General features: G+C 37.9%; 1 protein-coding gene across 1 annotated transcript; it reads right to left on the bottom strand.

Annotated features, from left to right (window-relative positions):
- Positions 1 to 395: 395 nt before the first annotated feature.
- On the bottom strand, positions 396 to 17,135 carry LOC146703045 (integrin alpha-M-like). Its single transcript, XM_085467312.1, has 30 exons — positions 17,111 to 17,135; positions 16,820 to 16,922; positions 16,554 to 16,657; positions 16,130 to 16,200; positions 15,609 to 15,723; positions 13,310 to 13,437; positions 13,043 to 13,188; positions 12,487 to 12,637; positions 11,558 to 11,702; positions 10,904 to 10,977; positions 10,614 to 10,734; positions 9,711 to 9,850; positions 9,451 to 9,591; positions 9,130 to 9,342; positions 8,872 to 9,005; positions 8,085 to 8,227; positions 7,829 to 7,983; positions 7,622 to 7,747; positions 3,876 to 3,949; positions 3,566 to 3,707; positions 3,378 to 3,476; positions 3,197 to 3,276; positions 3,039 to 3,125; positions 2,853 to 2,922; positions 1,677 to 1,775; positions 1,464 to 1,544; positions 1,246 to 1,356; positions 995 to 1,108; positions 809 to 919; positions 396 to 630 (listed from the first exon to the last, which is right to left on the bottom strand). The coding sequence occupies exons 1-30, from the start codon at positions 17,133 to 17,135 to the stop codon at positions 529 to 531; spliced, it is 3,405 nt and encodes a 1,134-aa protein (XP_085323438.1). The 3' UTR covers positions 396 to 528.
- Between the last annotated feature and the right edge of the window lie 3,475 nt (positions 17,136 to 20,610).

A 20,610-nucleotide genomic window follows, 5' to 3' on the forward strand; every position in this document is an offset into this window, starting at 1 on the left:
ATGACACTGTATTGGGATTATTTTTGTTTTTGATCATATAAACAATATACATACAGATGATGCCAGAAAGGTCTAAGGATTAATGGCTGATGCATGTGGATTGGTTGCAGTCATGTGTAGCTTCCTTAAAAATTCCTACTTCTTTCCACTTCCTGCAGTGTCACTATGTGTCAAAACTATTCACAAAATCACCTATTGGTGGTGCTAAAGAGACAGTTGCGCCAAAACTATCAGCACAAAACTACAAAAACTAACAAGAATTTGCATGTATCGCACTGCACTAAGCACAAAAATTCTAATTCACTGTACAATGTTTGCAATTCAAACTCAGAAATATTCATTGTATAGTAAAGTGTAAAGTGTTGAATGAGTGGGTGAAAGAATGATGTCAGATATAGCAAGCTGTTTTTGGTTTAATTAATCCAATGTGGTAGCATTGACATTTTTACACAAAATGTTGACTTCTAAAATTATAAGGAGGATCTATAGCTTTCATATAGTTTAAACATGCAACTACAAATGTGATCTTTATTTTTCTGCCGGGGATGGACTTCCATCAGTCCCTGGATCTGGACCGTCCTCTGCATTGTCATTTATCATCTGCTTGTACTTACTCTCAAAAAATCCAGCCTAGAATTGCAAGGAAAAACATAAAAATGCACCAGTCATCCATTAAAAAGATTAGTGAAAAAAACAAAGCTATATGAGTGAATATACTAACCTTTAAACTATTTTTAACTGAACATGTTATCTAAAAACTTTAAAGCTGTGCAAGTAATTGAAAAAAAGTCTAAAAAGTGTATTTTACCTTATACAGACCAGCAGTGAGTAAAGCCAGAAAAGCCAACCCTCCCAGACATCCTCCAATGATCTCTTTGGTGAAATTTGCCTCAGAATATACTTCAACCACTGCTTCAAGCTGAGAGATAATAGAATATGGATTATATTCAAGATCTTTTACAACTCAGACAAGAGAAAAAAAATATGTAATCACCTTGTGAACAGGAGGATTGTTGTTAGACACTGTTGAAAAGTAGATGTATTGGCTTTGGTCATACTCCACAGTGGCTGTACTGGTCAAGAGGAATTTGGTAGATTGCAGTCCAATCTAAGAAAAATGGAACACAATGAGCCAAAATTGGGTGTTTTTTGATTTAATAGGAAACATACTTATCTTAAAAAAAGTTATTAGTACATACTCAGGAACAAATCTTAATGAGACAACGCAAACTTCCCTTCAACTACCTGCTCTATCCATTGTGAACTAATGTTGGCAGAGATTTCGTATGTCCTACTCTGCAGTCTTTTCAAGAATGAGTTGCACTTGAACACTCTGCACCTGGCTACAGAGCAGTCCTGAGGGTGAGAAAATGCAACATAAGCTGTGATACCGTGTAATGTGATTTCTTTTTAAATCTACAATTAGGGTAAATATGAACAGTTAAGTACCAAGGCATACTTACCACCACTTTATTCTTTTGTATTTTTGGAACAAAATCTCTGACACTTGGTTCTTCATCATTTCCTCTCTGACAATCTGAAATCTGTGTTTGATTTATCAAATAAAAAACAGTTTGATAGTTTTATTAGTTCTAATTTCACCACATCCATCCATCCATATCAAAATTTAAGCCATTTGTGGAGTCAAAAACTAAGACTTCTGACAAATGTAATACCTGTAGACTGCTCAAATCCACCCAAATGTCTTTTTCACCAAGTTTCACTGGAACTTTGATCACCACAATGAAATTAAGCGCTCTGATATAGTTTGAAACCTAAACAAGTAAAGAAAAGGACAATCAACCATTAAATTTAGGTCTAAATGATACAATGGACTCATACAATGGAAAAATATAGATACAGTGTTGGGAAAAAGTGAATTCCTATTTTTTTTTTTTTGTATGTTTGTCACACCTAAATGTTTTAGACCATCAAACAACGTTAAATATTAGACAAAAATAACAAGTAAATACAAAAGGCAGTTTCTAAATGAAGGTGTTTATGTTTGAGAGGAAAAAATATCCAAACCTACATGGGCCCATTCATTGTTGCAGAATTGTTGTAATTCAGACACAATGGAGGGTTTTTGAGAATTAAAACCACCTTTGTAATGTCATATCACAGCATCTCTTTGGGATTCAGGTCAGGACTTGGACTAGGTGTGCTTGCTGGTGTGTTTTGCACCCTTGTCCTGCTCCAGAACCCAAATGTGCTTCAGCTTCAGGTCATAAACAGATGGCCCAACATTCTCCTTCATGATGTTTTGGTATGTTTGTTTCATCAGTCCACAGAGTATATTCCCCAAAGTCTTGGGGATCGGTAAGATGTTTTCTAGTAAAACTGAAACGATCCTTTATTGTTCCTTTTGCTCAGCAGTTGTTTTAATCTTGGAGCTCTGTCATGCAGGCCATTTTTGCCCAGACTCTTTCTTATGTTGGAGTCATGAACTCTGACCCTAACTGAGGTAAGTGGTGGGAGATCTCAATTGCTTTGTTTCTTGTTGGTTCTGGATTTTCCTTGAAACGCAGCATGATGTCTGACTGTTGAGGATCTTTTAGTTTACTTAATTTGTCAGGCAGGTCCCATTTAAGTGAATTAAGAAACGATATTGCAGTAATCAGGCCTGGGTGTGGCTAGAGGAATTGTACAACTTTCCAAAAATGTGATACACCACAGTTAACTTGTGTTATAAAATTAACATAAATTTTTTTTCTATTATCTTGGTCTAATAACAACATTTTTTTGGATTATCTGATAAACATTTAAGTGTGACAGACATATACAAAAAAAAAAACAGTAACTCTGGAAAGAGGCAAAAACTTTTTCACACCACTGTAGAAGTTTAAATGTACCTTAACTGATTGTTGGACTGGTTTCTTCAAATCATTCTTCCCAAATGTGAAATTGTTGTAGCTTAGTGAGCTAAACAGATAATGTATATTTGATGTTTAAAATATATATAATACTTGTTATTACATACTTATTTGTTACTTACTACATGTAATTCTTTCTTTAGTTACAAACAAAACAACACATACCTCGCAAATGTCATAAAAATGCTGTATTTTACATTAATTGATTTCCTTTTGTAAAGTTCACTTGTAGGGGCATGCTCCTGATTTCCACTGAAAGAGAGAAGTGAACATATTTGTAATGTATACATGGGGCTGTTACTTAAATGAGGAAGGAACATTACCTGGTGGCATTTGCAGTGATAAAGATCTCCTTCTCAAATTGACTGTTGGTGTCAATCCCATAGGAGACAATGAAGGAAGCCTTAATTGAATGAGAAAGATGAGTGACTTCTCTTTGCCTTCAAATTGTGCAAAATTCAGAAAAAAAATTTGATAAAAAAAATGCTATTTACAAAAAAACACCTTAGTTTTGCTCTTGAAAATTGGCTTGTCAATAGTGCAGTCTGTCCATCCCCGGGATAAATCATCTTCACTGTCCAAGGAGTTGCACTCAATTCTTCCCTTTATTAAAAAACAAAATGATTCCTGGATGCATTTGAACAACAACAGATCAGTGATGAACCGATACAGACGTGATCCTGGTGCCTTACCTGCTGACTCGTGAACTTCCTGTAGGACAGTCCAGCTGGGTACGTGAGAATAACACGACTGTTGTAGGAGTTTTCTCCTCTGTTCTCCACTGTGACTGTGACATGCAGAAATTCATCAATGCCCACTTTAACCACTGAGGATCTGGTAGCACATGGAGAAAGTTGAGAAAAAGAGAGAGGAAACAAGGCTACAGTCATACTAATGCCACAGTGCATCAAATATAATGTACTTTGAGCTCTGATAAACCATGTTATTTTTCAGTTCAAACAATATGGCAACAATAACTGTGCTCACACAAGCAAGCCTCACCTGGTGAAGCCGAAATCCACTTTAAGGTCATCAACACATCTGTTGTCAGTACCACAGTTGATCTCAAACCCTAACTGTGAAAGAGAGCAATATGGAAACGTAAATAAAGTATATATTATTTGCTTTATGAACTAGTAGATTTTAAACTGAACTGGGAGCCAATTAAGTGACTTCAGTACCAGGTTAATATGTTCAAATTTACATGTACATGTAAGGTCTGTGGCTGATATATTCCGAAAAAGTTGACGTAATAATACGGATTATCTGGAAAATCCTGTAAATAAAATATCATCCCTAGTCTTACCTGCTTAAGCAGAGACTAATTTCTCTGAGTCAGTTTTAGCTGAGAATTATTTAATTTTTGATAAATATCTTTAAGTGATTAAAAAAAGAACTATATGTGTGTCACGGTCCCCGTGCCTCACCAGCTGATTCCGTGTTAGGCAACATGTGTTCTTGTGCTCTCTCTCTCTCTCTCTCTCTCTCTCTCTTTCCCCGGTGCTCACTGTGGGCTCCACCCCTGGCCCACACACCTGTGCTCATCATCACACCTGGCGCTGGTTACCACAATCAGAAGGGCTTTTTAAGATGGCAGACCTACACTACTCGTCGCTGGAACATTGAGTCACCTGCGTTAGTGCTTCAGCAATCTGCCTAAGTCTGTGAGTTTCCTTGTGATCTAGTGCTAATTGGATTTTCTGTTTGTGTGCGTAGATTCCCCCCGGACCCGTCCCTGTACCCCCGAGTGAGCGAGAAGAGTGACTGGAGTGGGAAAAGAGTGGGATTGTTGGATGAAAGAGCAGAGTGTGGTTTTGGACCCTTCCCCCCTGGAGCCCCGGACCCCTTCCCCGAGCACCTTGTATATATATATAATCACCCGGTGACACCACTGTAAATAAACGCACTATCAGTTTCTGCAAAGGTCTCCTGGTCTGCGCCTGAGTCCGTTTACAAAACCGTGTCACTGTGGCCTTATTAATATTCTTATCAAAACTGAGAACACAAAAATTATGCCCAGATTCCAGATGTGTTTCCAAAAAATAGTATTGATATGAACAGAATTTTTTTTCTGACCTTTTGGACCAAAAACAAAATATTTCTGCCATAGTTTCATATTTAGACAAATTTGATCTTTTCTAAAGAGATCTGTTATTTTATGGAAGGTAATAAAATTGTTCACTTAGTGGGTGTCTCTTGAACAACAGTAGCTCTTCAACTAGATAGAGCTAGAGTGAACCAGAGTTTGGATGACTGGGTGGGTGGCATGCAGACCACCCTAACACTGGGAAGAGCATCACTAGGGCAGGGGGTGAATTGAATGCTACTTGGCCACAGTGATGAGGTTGGTCCCAGAAAAGTTGGTCAAGAAGGGAGATGGACACCTGCCAGATGGAGGCAACTACAGAAGGCCACTTACTGTCTTGCACCAACTGTGACCACATCATTTTTTAGTCTGTTTATTAAAGGATTCTGATTCGGCACCCCACAGATGGAGTATGATTGTAGTTATCACCAGCAGCGTGGAAATCATCCTTATTCAGGATAGAGAATTAGGCTCAGATTTTCTGGCAAGACATGGAGCTAGCCTAGGCATTTGGCTTAGTTCCCAGCTTGTTCAAAAGGTGAAATGCCAGGTGGCAGCTACATCCAGGCATGGGAAGGCTGAAGTTAGTTTCTCATCTGCAACGGTGACTATGGAGCCAAGGAGCCGCTCAACACATCTGATCTGGTACCAAGTAGATATTCTTCCTTCCAACTAGGCAATTTTTGTAAGTCAAACGGAGACAGTTGCCACATCCATTAGGAAGAAATGCTGAGATCTTTAACATGACCAATAAGTGGAAGAGCCCCGTCACCTTTCAACTGAAAAAAAAAAAAAAAGGTCTGGAGGACATAATGCAACCACAAAGAGAGTGAAGCACATGCAAGCAAGTGTCCAAGACATACTTTTAACTCCTTATGCAGACTCCAAAAACAGTATCAGACGTTTTGGCAGTTTGCAAGTCAGTATACCACTTTGCTGGTTTTCAACCACTGCAAATGTGCTCCTGTGCAGCCCTCCACAATCCCAACTGCATATCGCTAGACAAAATCACCTATAGGGCTGCTCGATTATGGCAAAAATGATAATCACGATTATTTTCACTGAAATTGAGATCTTGATTATTTGACGATATTTATTTAACAATAACAATGTATTGAATAATGACTTTAAAGATTGTCATAAAATAGTGTGAAAAAAACTGATAACAGTGCAAATGTTTGCAATATAAAAAGTAAATGAAAAATGTAAACATCTATGTTTAGTGAACTTTGCAGTGTTGCTCTGTGGTGCAGCTACAACACCGTAGCAAAGTTTACACACTATGTCTACTTGATCCACGTCTGACTCCGCGAACCAATAATGCTTCCACACCACTGAAGTTTTTTTTTACCTCTCTTTTCAACCAACGGCAGTCACTCTCCTCTCCAAATAACTTCTGCTTAGCTTTCCGAGCTTCCCTTGGGTCCTCTTAATCAGCAGTTCCCAACCCCCGGGCCTCGGACCAGTACCGGTGTGTGAGTCGTTTGGTACCGGGCCGCGAGAGTTGAAGCTCAGGTGTGAAATGTATAGTTTTCAGGGTTTTTATCAGTTTTCAGCGTTATTTTGTTATCGTTTTTATCGTTTACTCGGTTTTCCTGTGTCTTTTCACGTGTGTTATGAATAAATTTTCTTTTTTTCGGTACCGGTACTAGTTTTATTTTGTTGTATTTATCCGCGACACCTTAAGGCCGGTCCGTGAAAATATTGTCGGGCACAAACCGGTCCGTGGCGCAAAAATGGTTGGGGACCTCTGCTCTTAATTGTTGTGACACGTGTTCGAAATGCAGAGAGGTGCGCTCGCTTTGCCACACGGAGCAGCGCGAGAGTAAGGCACGAGGGAGGGGCTAATAAACGGCTCAGTCATTTTTAATGATCGTTGAAAGCCCAGATCGTAATCGTGATTAAAATTCGATTAATTGAGCAGCCCTAATCACCTATGCATCAGTCGAATGCTGATTTGTTGACAAGTGGTCCAGAATAGGGAAAGGGGAAACAGTAGAGTTCACCAGGAATAGATCAAATATGCAAAAAAGGAGAAAAAAAAGTCATAAAAGGTCAAAAATAGATTGTGCAAAGTACACACAGTGGCTGCCATGGACACTTGACTTTGTTTTTAACACTTGGTTTCACTTCAGCTCTTTGGATGTCATAACTTCGCTTTTCTCAGTAGTTGACTGATGGACTATCAACAGCACGCAAGATTAGCCTAAAGACTGGATGTATCATGTGTTTCTGACGCTGTCCTCATCTGACAACAAACAATGGCTGCAGGCAGACGGGTAGTCTGTGACATTTTTTATTTTTAAACTTGAAATTTGTCACTACTGTGGAAGCAGCTGAGAACTATATAGGTTCTCTTCTGTGTTAAAAACGTGTTTTAAAAGACTAAAAGAAATTGCACACAGAAAGCTGTTCTTTGCACAACTTGCATGTATTGTAGGGGTACACCACTGGGGTAAATATAACCCATTTACTTCCATTACTTCAGTAGAAGTGTCTCCAATAGGTATAAGTCAATTGCATGCCAATAATACAAGGCATTTGAAAATGAAAGTGCAAAACTAAAACTGTTTCTTAACTTTGACTAGGCTCAGTTATCCAGTCAAATATTCTTTGGGTTTGTTTTTTAGTTGGTTGGTATTTTTTTTCTTGGGTTACTTACAGGAAAAATAGTTGCTGTTTGACTCTGTGGGGCAAGACTTGGCCTGAGGTTTGTGTTTAATGGCAACCCATCAAATATGAATTTGAGCTCATTGGAAAGTACATTAAGAGCATCCTCTGGACAGGCCTGCAAGAAGAGAACAACGTTAAGTTTGTTGACTTGAATCTCTCTTGGTTTTAGTACTTTTTCAGATGTTTTATTTTTTACCTCGATAATGAATTTTACAGTTGAACATTGTCGGTTTCGTAAGTCAAGAGTAACAGATCCAGACTGCTCTTGTTGTTTCCCACTGACGTAAGCCCGGTTGGTTGGAGATTTGCGAGAAGCATCCAGTGTTAAAGTGTAATCAATCCTTGCTTGAGCTGGAACAAATACATTTCCATGTTACGAATGTTTAGACATTAACATTAAAATAATGGACACTGGCTTTTTTGTTTTACAAAAAGTGAGGTGAATGATGAACCTGTGTTGACTGTAGACACTCTGCTCATGGTAAAACAGATTGCAGCTGTGTTCTCCAATGGTTTTGAGCAGTCTACATTCTGAGTAGGAATTTGGTTTGGGCTGAATAACACCTCAGCTTTTACCATTACTATAGGTCTTGATCTGGAAAGTAGGGGGGAAACATGTAAATTACATTTGGGGTTTTAACTTAAAGCTACAGAATTTTGAGTCACCCAAAAATGTCCTTTTTCAAGCTGAAATTATTTATACAACAAATCTTAAATGAACATTTAAGGAAATGCTTTTTGATTGAATTTTCATAACTCTAGAACAATAGTGTTTCAGTTAAGTAACTTTATCATACCAATTGGCTTACTAAATGATAATTATTTCATATTGTTAACATGACTTTACTACACACTATTTTATTAAATCCTCTGTTTTGGGGTAATGCATGCATTTCAATTTCTGAATGGAAATCATTTGTTACAACAAGACTGAACACAGACTATAATTCTAGATGCTTAAGCAACCACATTTATTGCTTCTTTAACCAGTAGAGCATTTTCAATCAAGTGTTAAGATAACTAGAAAAAGGAAATCCATTCATTAGTTACGTTTTGAAAATTATAAACTTTCATTAATATAATTTGACCTTTGAAAAATAAATATGCTTTACCCTGTTCTATATTTCAAACTGATGTAAACTTTTATACATTAGTGAATTCATTAAGGTTCACCATCAACAAAAATGATAGAATTATCATAAACGACAGTAATGTATGATTACACTATCTTTGACTTACCTCAGTAAGACAACTCTACCCTTTGAACCCACCGCTAAGTCAGGCAGTCTATCACCACTATGATCAAAAGATGACTGACTGATTGTGAGGCCAAAGAACTTCAGTCCTGACTGGACCTCAGAGCCAGTTATTCTCTGTGTACATATATATACATAATATTTTAATCAGATTATATATTCCAACTGTAGATTGTATAGATATTGGAATTACGTGGTAGATGATTTTAGTCATCATTGTGAGTTCTTTGATGTCATGTACCTGTGAGTAAGTAGGACTGATTCTTCCTCCTCCTTCGCCATTAAATATGTAGATGCTGCCTTCACCATTATTCTCCAAAGGTGCTCCAACTGCCAAATCCCTGAATCCATCTGAGTTTAGATCAGGCAGCACAGCAAGAGAAGAGCCGAACCTTCCTTTGACAGCTGCACGTCCTCTTAGTACTAATGGATCATCAAAATTACACTCCACAAACTAAAAGGAAGAGAGTGAATATTTTATGAACATTAAGAAAGTTGGCAAATAAACTGATTAATTTAACTGTAGGACATAAAATATTATAAATATTCTAAATATATTTACCGGACCAGTTAATCTGCAAACATAAACTCTTCCCTCTCTATCAGGCTCCATGTACATTGGGGCAGATATGAAGATTAGATCAGTGATGTCATCATTATTTATGTCCATGGTACACACCTCTGCCCCGAAATATGCACCAGTCTGATAATGTTAAAGCAATAAAATTATTAATTAGAAAAACTGTGTAACTGAAACAGCTTTTATTTTCGAGAAAATAATTTTACAATATGATTCAGGTTTGTCTTCCTGCAAAAACATACCTGTGTCGAAAAGGACTCAATCTTTTGGTTTTTCAAGTTTTCTCTGTTAACAGCAAACACAGCTCCTCTGTGTTTATATCTTGGAGCACCAACAACTGTCAGAGAGCCACGTTGGGTTTTAGCAACTGCCATAGAGTAACCTAGAATTTAGGTATTCAAAGGGGGAAGAAAGATTAAGATGCCTCCATTTAAATTTGTCATGGTCCTGGGTCAGTGACCCAGTGTTTTGCATTATTATTGAACTTTGATTCTGTCAGTATTTATCATTTCTAGTCTTTTGGTTTCGGTGTTAGCGCTCTTAGTATTCTGGTTTTTGTCTCTGTGTTCCATGGTTGCTTTATCTCCCCTGTCAGCTCTATCCCTTTGTTAAGCCTGCGTTTATGTGTTATGTTTCCTGCTTTACTTTGTAAATCTGTGTCTCATGGTAGTGTGTCTAGTTTGGCTTCCCCTTGTCTTGTTGTGTTTGATTACTCCCAGGTGTGTGTCCTCCTGTGTCCTATTCCCTTGTTATCCCTCCATGTATTGTAGCCCTGTGTTTCTCTCAGTCAGCGTTGCATCGTCCCCTCATGCTTGTGGGTTTCTCCTGTTGTGCTCCCAGAGATTGCAATCCTGAGTTTCCCAGTGTTTTGTTTTTAGTTGCCAGTTTCTGGGTTTTGGTTTGGTTTTATAAGTGTTTTTTGTATAAGTTTTGCCACTGCAATAAAGCAGCCTCCTTCTTTTCATCCCTGTGTTTTGAGTTCTGCATTTGGGTCCTTTCTCCTGCCTGACACAGCAGTTTCATGACAAAATTGTGTCCGTTTTGCAAACTCATTAGTGTTTCTGGGTGAAAGAACTGGAGCAGAGCTGTGTATATACATGATCACATGTGTATGAGTTAGATTGTTAAAGCTGTAATATTCTTACCAAGATAACTGTCAGGCTCCAAAGACACATCTTCATATGTTTTCACCTTCTGGCCTCCTGTTGTGTATTGCACGTAGCCTCCCTTCCACTGGTTTGCACCAACAATAGACATCTGAATTCCCTACAGTGCAGACAGGAAATACATTTTATACACAATTTATTTTACATTTAAAATCTGGAATGTGTTTAACCTGTATTTGCCATTAGAACTTAAAAACTCCCACAAGGCACATGTGAATCTTTCTTTCTATGACTCGGCTGTCTGGTGAGTTTCAGGTAGTTTTAATTACCTCAGGCACAATAACTGCACTGAATCCCTCTTGAGACATTTCCATTTCCAGTGACTCTCCACTGCTTTGAGATCCTGTGTCAGAAAAATAAATGAGAAGGTAAAAGAGAGACAAAATACAACATATACATTCATACAGGTTCATTCTCTCACTATGCTTCATTATGCTAAGTACAATTTTCAAATAATTTGTTTATTATAAAAGTATCTGAAAATGGATTCTTCCTTTCAAAACGTTATAGTAATAGCATGCTTAGCATCAAATTTAGCATTATTATTACATTCATTAATATAACAAATAATTTCAAATGATTTTTACTGTTTATTATAACCGCATTTGTTGTTCATTTCTCTAATGTAAAGTTACAGGATGTTCAATTTAAAATGTGACTCTAATGAATACAATATAATAAAGTTGATACAATGTGGTGATTTTAGTTGCTTCATAGTGTAGCAGTTTACACAACAAATGAAAGTTCACTGCTTCAATTCCAGTAAAACACACAGATTATCATCATGTTAGGAATGACATCTGATGTGAAAAAACTCTTATGAATAGGTAGGCAGTAAAATAATATTTAACATAATGTAATTATTTGAATTTTTGAAACATTTACAGGAATTTTAAGTTGAAACAATAAATTCATGTTCATACCTTCGATGGAGAAAATTTTGTCCTGCAGATTCTGTCTTATTACTTCAAGTGCGTCGAAGTTCTCCACTTCAAACACATATGAGGGAGTGGATGCAATGGTGCGCAGTTCTTTTCTTGCATCAGGGAGCCTAAAAGCGCTGCCCACCTATGATTTTACAGATATGTTTGAGTCCTCATATTAAGCAAGATTATTTGCTCACTTTAGTAAAATACAGTCCTTATACTTCACCTGATTTACAGTAAAATTTACACACATCACTAAGCCATTACTTAGCCTTAACAAATATTTGAGAAAGAATTAGTCATTTTAAAGACCTTAGCTAATATGAGTGTGATACTGTAATATGATCTCACTGCTGCAACAAGTCAGTTTGTGAAATTTAATCCCTCCTGTATATTCCACGATTGACTATAAATGGTATTATTTCAAAGTGGAAGCCTTTAGAGCAGGGGTCCCCAATCCCAGTCCACGAGGGCCGGTGTCCCTGCAGGTTTTAGATGTGTCCTTGATCCATCACAGCTGATTTAAATGGATAAATTACCTTCTCAACATGTCTTCAGTTCTCCAGAGGCCTAGTAATGAACTAATCATGTGATTCAGGTGTGTTGACCCAGGGTGAGCTCTAAAACCTGCAGGGACACCGGCCCTCGTGGACTGGGATTGGGGACCCCTGCTTTAGAGCCATGCCAACTCAGTGTAAAAGTTGAAAACACTTTTAACCTCCTGTGGCATTAATGCAGCACAAAGATTGTGAGCTTCATAGACTGGGTCTCTATGGCCAAGCAGCTTCTGAAGGTGTAGTGAATGAGTTGCTCAGGACCTGTCTCCCTATAGTGCATTATAATGGGAGTGTAGTGTGACAAGTGAACAAAACCAAGTACTAGTATAAAATGCAACATTCTGCAAGTTTAGTAATGAAAGTACTTACCCCAATAGCAAATCGAACAATGTTTTTACTCTCTGCTCGCTTTGTTGCATCTCGTAGATCATACCGGTCAGTAGATTGTCCATCAGTAATTACTATCAAGACCTTCTTCCCATTTGGTCTGGAACCACTTTGTGGTGTGAAAACGTTGTTCCTGTCAAAAAAAAAAAAAAATCTAATTTCTAAAGATTTTGTTTTACAGTTGATCTTGTAAATTATATACTATCAGGTAAATTGCATGGTTGTTATTTAAGCATACATCATTCTGTTTTGCTTTTTTTTTTTTACTTTTGTACAAATCAATGTAATACAAGTTTGTTTGTTTGTTTTGTTTTTTCAAATTTAAATCTGCAAACATTTGAATTTAGCCTTTTTGGGTGCCATGACTCTGGTGAAGATACTTTAAAACCCAAGTCTGAGTACAGTGTCCCATTTAAAAGGCTTCCTGCAGTCACAGTCAAATTAGTGTGGTCAGATTCAAAGAAAAAAAGTCATCTGGACAGGAAGTCCAAACAATGAGGTAACTGCAGTGCTTCAGTAATATCATTGTATTACTTACACAACATGTGTGATGGCCTTAGCTGTGTAAGTAGATCCCCCCTGCTGTCTGATTCCATTGATGTCAGTCTCCACTGATCCAGATGAGGAAAATTTCTTAAAGTTAAAGTGAACCTCTGGATAAGTGGAGAACTGGGAAACAGAAAACTGAAAAGGCAGAAATTAAAACATGTAAAACATTATTTTTATGGGACTTAATAGAAATAACAATGGAACTATTTTATATCTGTGCCATGATTTTACTGACAGAGCGACAACAGCTGCTTACCTGTGTTTCACTTGAGAGAAATGATTGAATTATCTCTTTGACAAATCTCTTCATTGTTTGAAAATCAGGCTGAGACACGCTGCCTGAACCATCCAACAGAAAGGCAATGTCTGTTTGCAGTGGGCACCCTATCAAAGAGATTAATTTCAGAATGAAATACATTTTAAAGGGTTAATTTTAACATTTTCCTCACACTCATATTATATAAACAATAGAATCGAATAGAAAAGAATAACCCTTTGTTGCACATTGTACATGTACAATGAAACTATGGCTGCTCACACCAACTGTGCAGGGAATATAAATACTAAGACAACAAAAATAAATAACAAAGAAGAGGAAGGCACACATTAAAAGGAGAAGTTGCTTGAAGTGCTTAAATGCAGTGCAAGATTTGGGACGTTGTGGGTGGGGGTTACCATAAATTTCTCATTTAGACAAGCTTCTCTTTAATGTAAATTCTTAATAAAGTTGATGTAAAAGATCCAACTTTAACTCTAAATAGACTATCTGAAGTATGCATTCAAGAAGGAAAATAATTATTTACAAAACCTAATTTGTGATGTGGAAATGATTTCTAGTGAACGAATATTAAAAGAATTTAGATGGTGTGCATACGATACAGATTTTAAACCAAATGAAAGTGATAAAAGATTTCAGTATTGGATAGAGAGTGGGCTAACAACATTCCATTCCTCCACACATAAAGGGACACTACGGAGTTTTCAATCTTTACAAATAAGAAATGGCCAAAGACAAGTAGATTTCTTCAGGTTTCTTCAAATGCGGGATTATTTTAATAATAATAATGGATTGGATTTATATAGCGCTTTTCAAGGCACCCAAAGCGCTTTACAATACCACTATTCATTCATTCTCACATTCATACACTGGTGGAGGCAGCTACAGTTGTAGCCACAGCTGCCTGGGGCAGACTGACAGAAGCGAGGCTGCCATATCATACCATCAGCCCCTCTGGCCAACACCAGTAGGCAAGTAGGGTAAAGTGTCTTGCCCAAGGACACAACGACCAGGACAGAGAGCCCAGGGATCGAACCGGCGACCTTCAGGTTACAGATGCGATTCCCAACCCCCTGAGCCACGGTCACCCCGTAAACCAATAAACCAATATTGCAATATCCCAAACCCAAACTCGGTTGAGTCAGGAATTTTTAAGATAGTTAAATTAACAGATGTTGTTTCTCTGAGAAAGGCAATCTCCAAACTATATAATGTGCTTCTTCGGGCAAAAAAGGATACTACTCAAAACATTAAGACCAAATGGGAATTGGAATCAGGGATGGGTATAACAAACGAGAACTGGGAGAGGATTTGTAATTTTCATTGGTACTCAACAAGTTCACTATCTTGGAGAGACCAATGAAAATGAAAGCAAAATGCTGGAGAAGATGTGGATCAGAAAAGGCACATCAAGGCAATTCATTAAACTCTGTGCGAGGTCTTTAAGATAAAATGTGTAATTTTGTAAATTTGCACATGGGTCTGGGGATGGGACACAAAGCTCTTACAAGCGCTATTAGTGGCCAGCAAAAAAATCAATAACCAAAAATTGGCTAAATCCAACTCCGCCAACATTGAGGATTGGTTTAATGTGGTTTTTGAAATATTTAACATGGAAAAATTGACATTCTCCTTAAAAATTCAAAAAGATAAATTCTACAAAATATGGAATAAATAGGTTAGCTTTGTGTCCCCCATCCACCCTGAATTTAGGTAACATCAGCCCTGAATTGGTGTACCTCCCATGTATTGTATAATGCCAGGTCGACCCTCTACTTCATAATATGTATTAAATGTACTTTAAGTAAATAAGTTAAATATGTTGCATTATGTATACACTGTCAAGCCACCGAGTTCACTTTTTGTTATGTGAATGTAAAACAAAAGGACTAAGAAAAAGTCTTTTTTTTTCCTTTTGACTAAATAATATTAATGCACTTTACTGTAACAATCCCTTTTCAATAAAAATATAATTTTAAAAAAAGAGAAGGAAATGATTTCTAAGCAATATCTAAACTTGATTTGGGTTTTTCTCTTGCAAGTTTTTTAGGGATGTGGCTTCAGATTTGGCCTTGACTGTCATCTCTTTTTTACACCAAATCATACAAGTCATACATGTAGCCTGGTGTCCCTTCTACCTTTGCAGCAATCTCATCTTCCAAAAAAGTATTTTTTTATTTGCTCCACTGCTTTTTCTGATCAGCCTTAATTTATGCTGACATGTATAAGAGAGTATGTGTTAAAGAGTGTCTCTTTGCCAAACTCCTTTTGCTGTTACCTTGAATAGAAGAAGGTACGGGTGGTCCAAGCCTATTATAACGGTCCAACTGAAAGCACACCCCGTTGTACATGGTGATGCTTTTGCAGTCCTTTGCAATGGTTGGACCACACACCTGAGAGGAGACAAAGCCAAGATGTGATTAAACAATGGTTTATTGTTTGAGATCAACCAATTTGACAAAAAACTAATTCTTATATGACTGTTCAGAAATGGTGATTAAAAAAAACAAAAAAAAACAACTTTAGCCTTTTTAAGAAGTTGTGCAAATTTTTTACCTTGATATGATTAATAATTTCTACGTTAAGGGACAAATTTGAGCATTTTAAAACATGATTTTAATTTTTTCATTAGTTAATTTTACAGCACTTTAGAGCCTTTACAACTTATTAAGTACATTATAACTTGACCTTCATGCATTTTGAGATTATAACAAAACATCTGACACACAGAGAAGAGAAGATTTTGATCCTTAGAGAATGTAACAAAGCACTGGTAATGTCTGCAGTTCAGTAACTCACCACAGTGTTTTGTCCTCTTTGATCGCTTTTCATTGTCAAACCAAGCGACATGTTGACTGCGAAACCTGGTGCTGAAGTGAAAACATTACATTTTTATTGTTTTTTTTAAACAAAACATAAAGTACACTGTAAAAGTAAGAGCACAAGGGTGAAGGTAACAAATTGAAAGAAAAACAGAATAAAATTTCACTATTATGTCATTTTAAAATGTTGAAAACAATAGAAAAGAAAAACCTTAATGATTTTTTTTCTTTGCTTATTTAATTTTATTAACTGGTAAATCAATATTGTTTTTGAAGAGTGAATGTTACCTACTAAGATACCTAGATATATGTACTCTATGAACCGATTTAACGAGTTCCTGTGCCTGGATTTGTGCAAAATTTCTTTGACAGCAAAATATTTACTGTTACCAGTTACCTACCTTCAAATTGGATATCTTGGCAGGTTTGGGAAGATGTGGTGCACCTATATATTCTCCCTCTTTCATTTTGTGAATACTGTTCAAGTGCAGCACTGACCAGCAGACTGAGGAAATAAATTCAGTCAATGATGTAAGTTAAACTACAAAACTACAAGTGTTTTATATGTTTATTTTTTGCTCTGGTGCATAACAGAGATGGTAGTTCAAAATCAATACATAAATAGAAATAATCTTAAACACACAGATGGAAACCAATGTTCACTTACTCTGATTGTCTTTGAACCACCTGGTAACCAAAACCAGCAGCAGAGCTCCTCAGGGCTCTCCAAGCCACGGGCTCAATATTGAAACAAAGTGTGGCACTAAACACTGAAAATTTAAGAAGAAAGAAGAATATCAGAAGTTTTATTTAAAGCCTTCATAAGAATGAAAATGTGGTTATAGCGCCTCTTATTACAAATCACATTGAGAAAAGTAGGCTGCGGGTTGTTTTTTTTTAACCCTTTCATTAGCACTAGTGACTAAAAAGCTCAGAATATTGTGCTCAAAGCAGTTACTTGCTTGGAAGTTATTAGGTTTCATTGCGGAAGCTTAAATGTTTTTTGATTTGATTACCATACAGTGAAAATTTCATACCACAACATCCATACGTAACAAAGTCAAAGGGCTATGCTGTAGTCATGCAAGTCCCAACAAGAATCTCAGCAGCACTGAGCGTGTGCAGCTGAGCTAAATTGCTAATTGCAAACATCCCACTAATTTTCTCTGCCAGTTTACACCTAGAAAGTTTTAAAAGTCATAAAAAATGAGAATTATAGCTATATTTTAATCAACTTCAGCACTCTGGAAGACTGCAAATTACATCATTTATGAGTGTTTCAGTCCATTGTTATTAGGAACCCAAACACACTGATTTGCTCAAGCAGCAAACCGGCATCATCCATGAAGAGAATTCACTCTGAAGATTCCCTGCAGCCGGCCTCTCCACAGACCGGTGACATGGGGGGCATTTTGAAGTCAATAAGCACAAAACTCTGCAGCTGTGACTTACGCCTGGCCCTTTTGGCAATCCTTCAAAAAGACTTTCAAGTGCTGCATGAGTCAGTGGAATTCAGACAGCAGCTGCTGGCTGCAAACACTTGCTGCTGTAAACACCATCCTCAGAGAGTTGGTGAAATCCATCGAGAAGGAATGACCCGAGAAAACTGAAAGATCAAAGACACTATTATTGAGCTGCAGGCTCACAGCATGATGGATAGCTTGGTGTTTTCAGGAATACCAGAGATGGCAGAAGAGGATCCAGAAACAACGGTGAGTCATGATATCCAGACTTATCTGAAACTCTGGGTGGATGTAGTTAAAAACATCAGGATACACCGTGTTCATTGTTTTGAAGGTAAATGAGCAGATGGATGTAGATCCCGATCTTTTGTGGACAAATTTAAACACTGGTAAAAAGCCGCAGCCAGGAGCTGAGAGGAACAGACTTGAATGTTTGCAGTTTCCAAAGGAAACGCTGGAGTGATGCAAGTTCCTGTTCTCTGTCCAAAAAAGGCTCATTCAAGGAGGCTCCCAGGCTGTCATCGTGGTCAATAAGCTGTATGTCAAAGGGCAGCTTTATCATGACTAAAACACCACACAATAGCTGTACTGATCCTAGTTAGTACTAGGATAGGTTATACATGACCACAGTGAGATTTGTCGCATGGCATGTATGGGAAGTTGGTTTGAAGTAAAAGGCTTAAACTTTCTAACCCATTAAATGGCAAACATTGTCTTTCTACATTGTGGACTCATTGGTCTGAAACATCTGTGCACACACTTATCCACATTTTCCTCACACATTTTCATTTTGTTACAACTCAAAAACCAGAGGTGTAGCCATACTAATAAGCAGAAGAATAAACTTACTGTTAGCAACTGTTATTACAGATCCAGAAGGTAGATTTGTAAAACTTAGATCCACTTAGATCCAGGCTCAGTATTTATGTATTGCCAGTATCTAGGAATCAAATGTTTCTAGCAATTAAAGGCTCAGTACAGGAGTGAGTCAAAGGAATGGGCAGTCCACAGACATTCTTAAACAATACATGAGTGATTTTGGTCTTTGCAATGCTTGGCATTAACATCACCCCACTCTCAGGGATTACACCTTCTTATAACCAGTACACTACTCCAGTACTCACACTCTTGCTTGGACTAGTTTTTAGTTAGCAGCTTCATTATATCACTATCAGAGATTATGCACCAGTGCCAGTCTCTCTGATACAGCCACCAATCCTGATGGTTTTCCAGCTGAGTGTTACAAAGAACTTTGGCCTATGATAGCACCTACTTTTTTTTGGTAAAGGGTAACTCAGATTCAGAGTGATCTCCAAACATACCGCCCAATTTCAGTCATAAATGTGGATCTTAAAATACTCTGCAAAGTCCTTGTCAGAAGATTAGAATAAAATCACTTGATTCATAATACATCCTGATGAAACAGGGTAAACACTCCACCACTAAAAAAAACACACAGACTAATAAATATAATATAAATATAATAGATTATTGCTCCATCAATAAATTAGAAACTGCAGTTGTCTTTTTAGCTACAGAGAAAGTCTTTGACCGGGTAAACTCGAAATTTTTATTAGCCGCTCTATACAAATTTGGATTTTTGGTACATTCTTCATAGATTGGATCTATACAGCTCTCCGAATGCATGTGTTAGGACTAAGTCCTTCCCAAAACAGATCACGAGCTCACATCTGGTTCACTGCTTGTGTTGTTAATGGGTGGATATGTGTGAGCGAGTAAGTGAATGGCTTGGGTGTGTGTGCGAGTGTGTGTGACTACACAGCTGAATCTGTATCTGGGGCTCGCTGAGCTTTGCCACTGAGGGACATGGTCATGGAAAATGGATATACAGTGGGGCAAAAAAGTATTTAGTCAGCCACCGATTGTGCAAGTTCCCCCACTTAAAATGATGACAGAGGTCAGTAATTTGCACCAGAGGTACACTTTAACTGTGAGAGACAGAATGTGAAAAGAAAATCCATGAATTCACATGGTAGGATTTGTAAAGAATTTATTCGTAAATCAGGGTGGAAAATAAGTATTTGGTCACCTCAAACAAGGAAAATCTCTGGCTCTCACAGACCTGTAACGTCTTCTGTAAGAAGCTTTTCTGTCCCCCACTTGTTACCTGTATGAATGGCACCTGTTTGAACCCATCATCTGTATAAAAGACACCTGTCCACAGCCTCAAACAGTCAGACTCCAAACTCCGCCATGGCCAAGACCAAAGAGCTTTCGAAGGACACCAGGAAAAGTATTGTAGACCTGCACCAGACTGGGAAGAGTGAATCTACAATAGGCAAGCAGCTTGGTGTGAAAAAATCAACTGTGGGAGCAATCATCAGAAAATGGAAGACATACAACACCACTGATAATCTCCCTCGATCTGGGGCTCCACGCAAGATCTCATCCTGTGGGGTCAAAATGATCATGAGAACGGTGAGCAAAGATCCCAGAACCACACGGGGGGACCTGGTGAATGACCTGCAGAGAGCTGGGACCAAAGTAACAAAGGTCACCATCAGTAACACACTACAACGGCAGGGAATCAAATCCCGCAGTGCCAGACGTGTTCCGCTGCTGAAGCCAGTGCATGTCCAGGCCCGTCTGAAGTTTGCCAGAGAGCACATGGATGATACAGCAGAGGATTGGGAGAATGTCATGTGGTCAGATGAAACCAAAGTAGAACTTTTTGGTATAAACTCAACTCGTCGTGTTTGGAGGAAGAAGAATACTGAGTTGCATCCCAAGAACACCATACCTACTGTGAAGCATGGGGCTGGAAACATCATGCTATGGGGCTGTTTTTCTGTCAAGGGGACAGGACGACTGATCCGTGTTAAGGACAGAATGAATGGGGCCATGTATCGTGAGATTTTGAGCCAAAACCTCCTTCCATCAGTGAGAACTTTGAAGATGAAACGAGGCTGGGTCTTCCAACATGACAATGATCCAAAACACACCGCCAGGGCAACAAAGGAGTGGCTCCGTAAGA

This window comes from Copadichromis virginalis, linkage group LG8 (assembly GCF_057382275.1).
Source record: "Copadichromis virginalis isolate Kocher_CV1m ecotype Utaka linkage group LG8, C_Virginalis_male_GT1.1, whole genome shotgun sequence".
Taxonomy (NCBI): Eukaryota; Metazoa; Chordata; class Actinopteri; order Cichliformes; family Cichlidae; genus Copadichromis; species Copadichromis virginalis.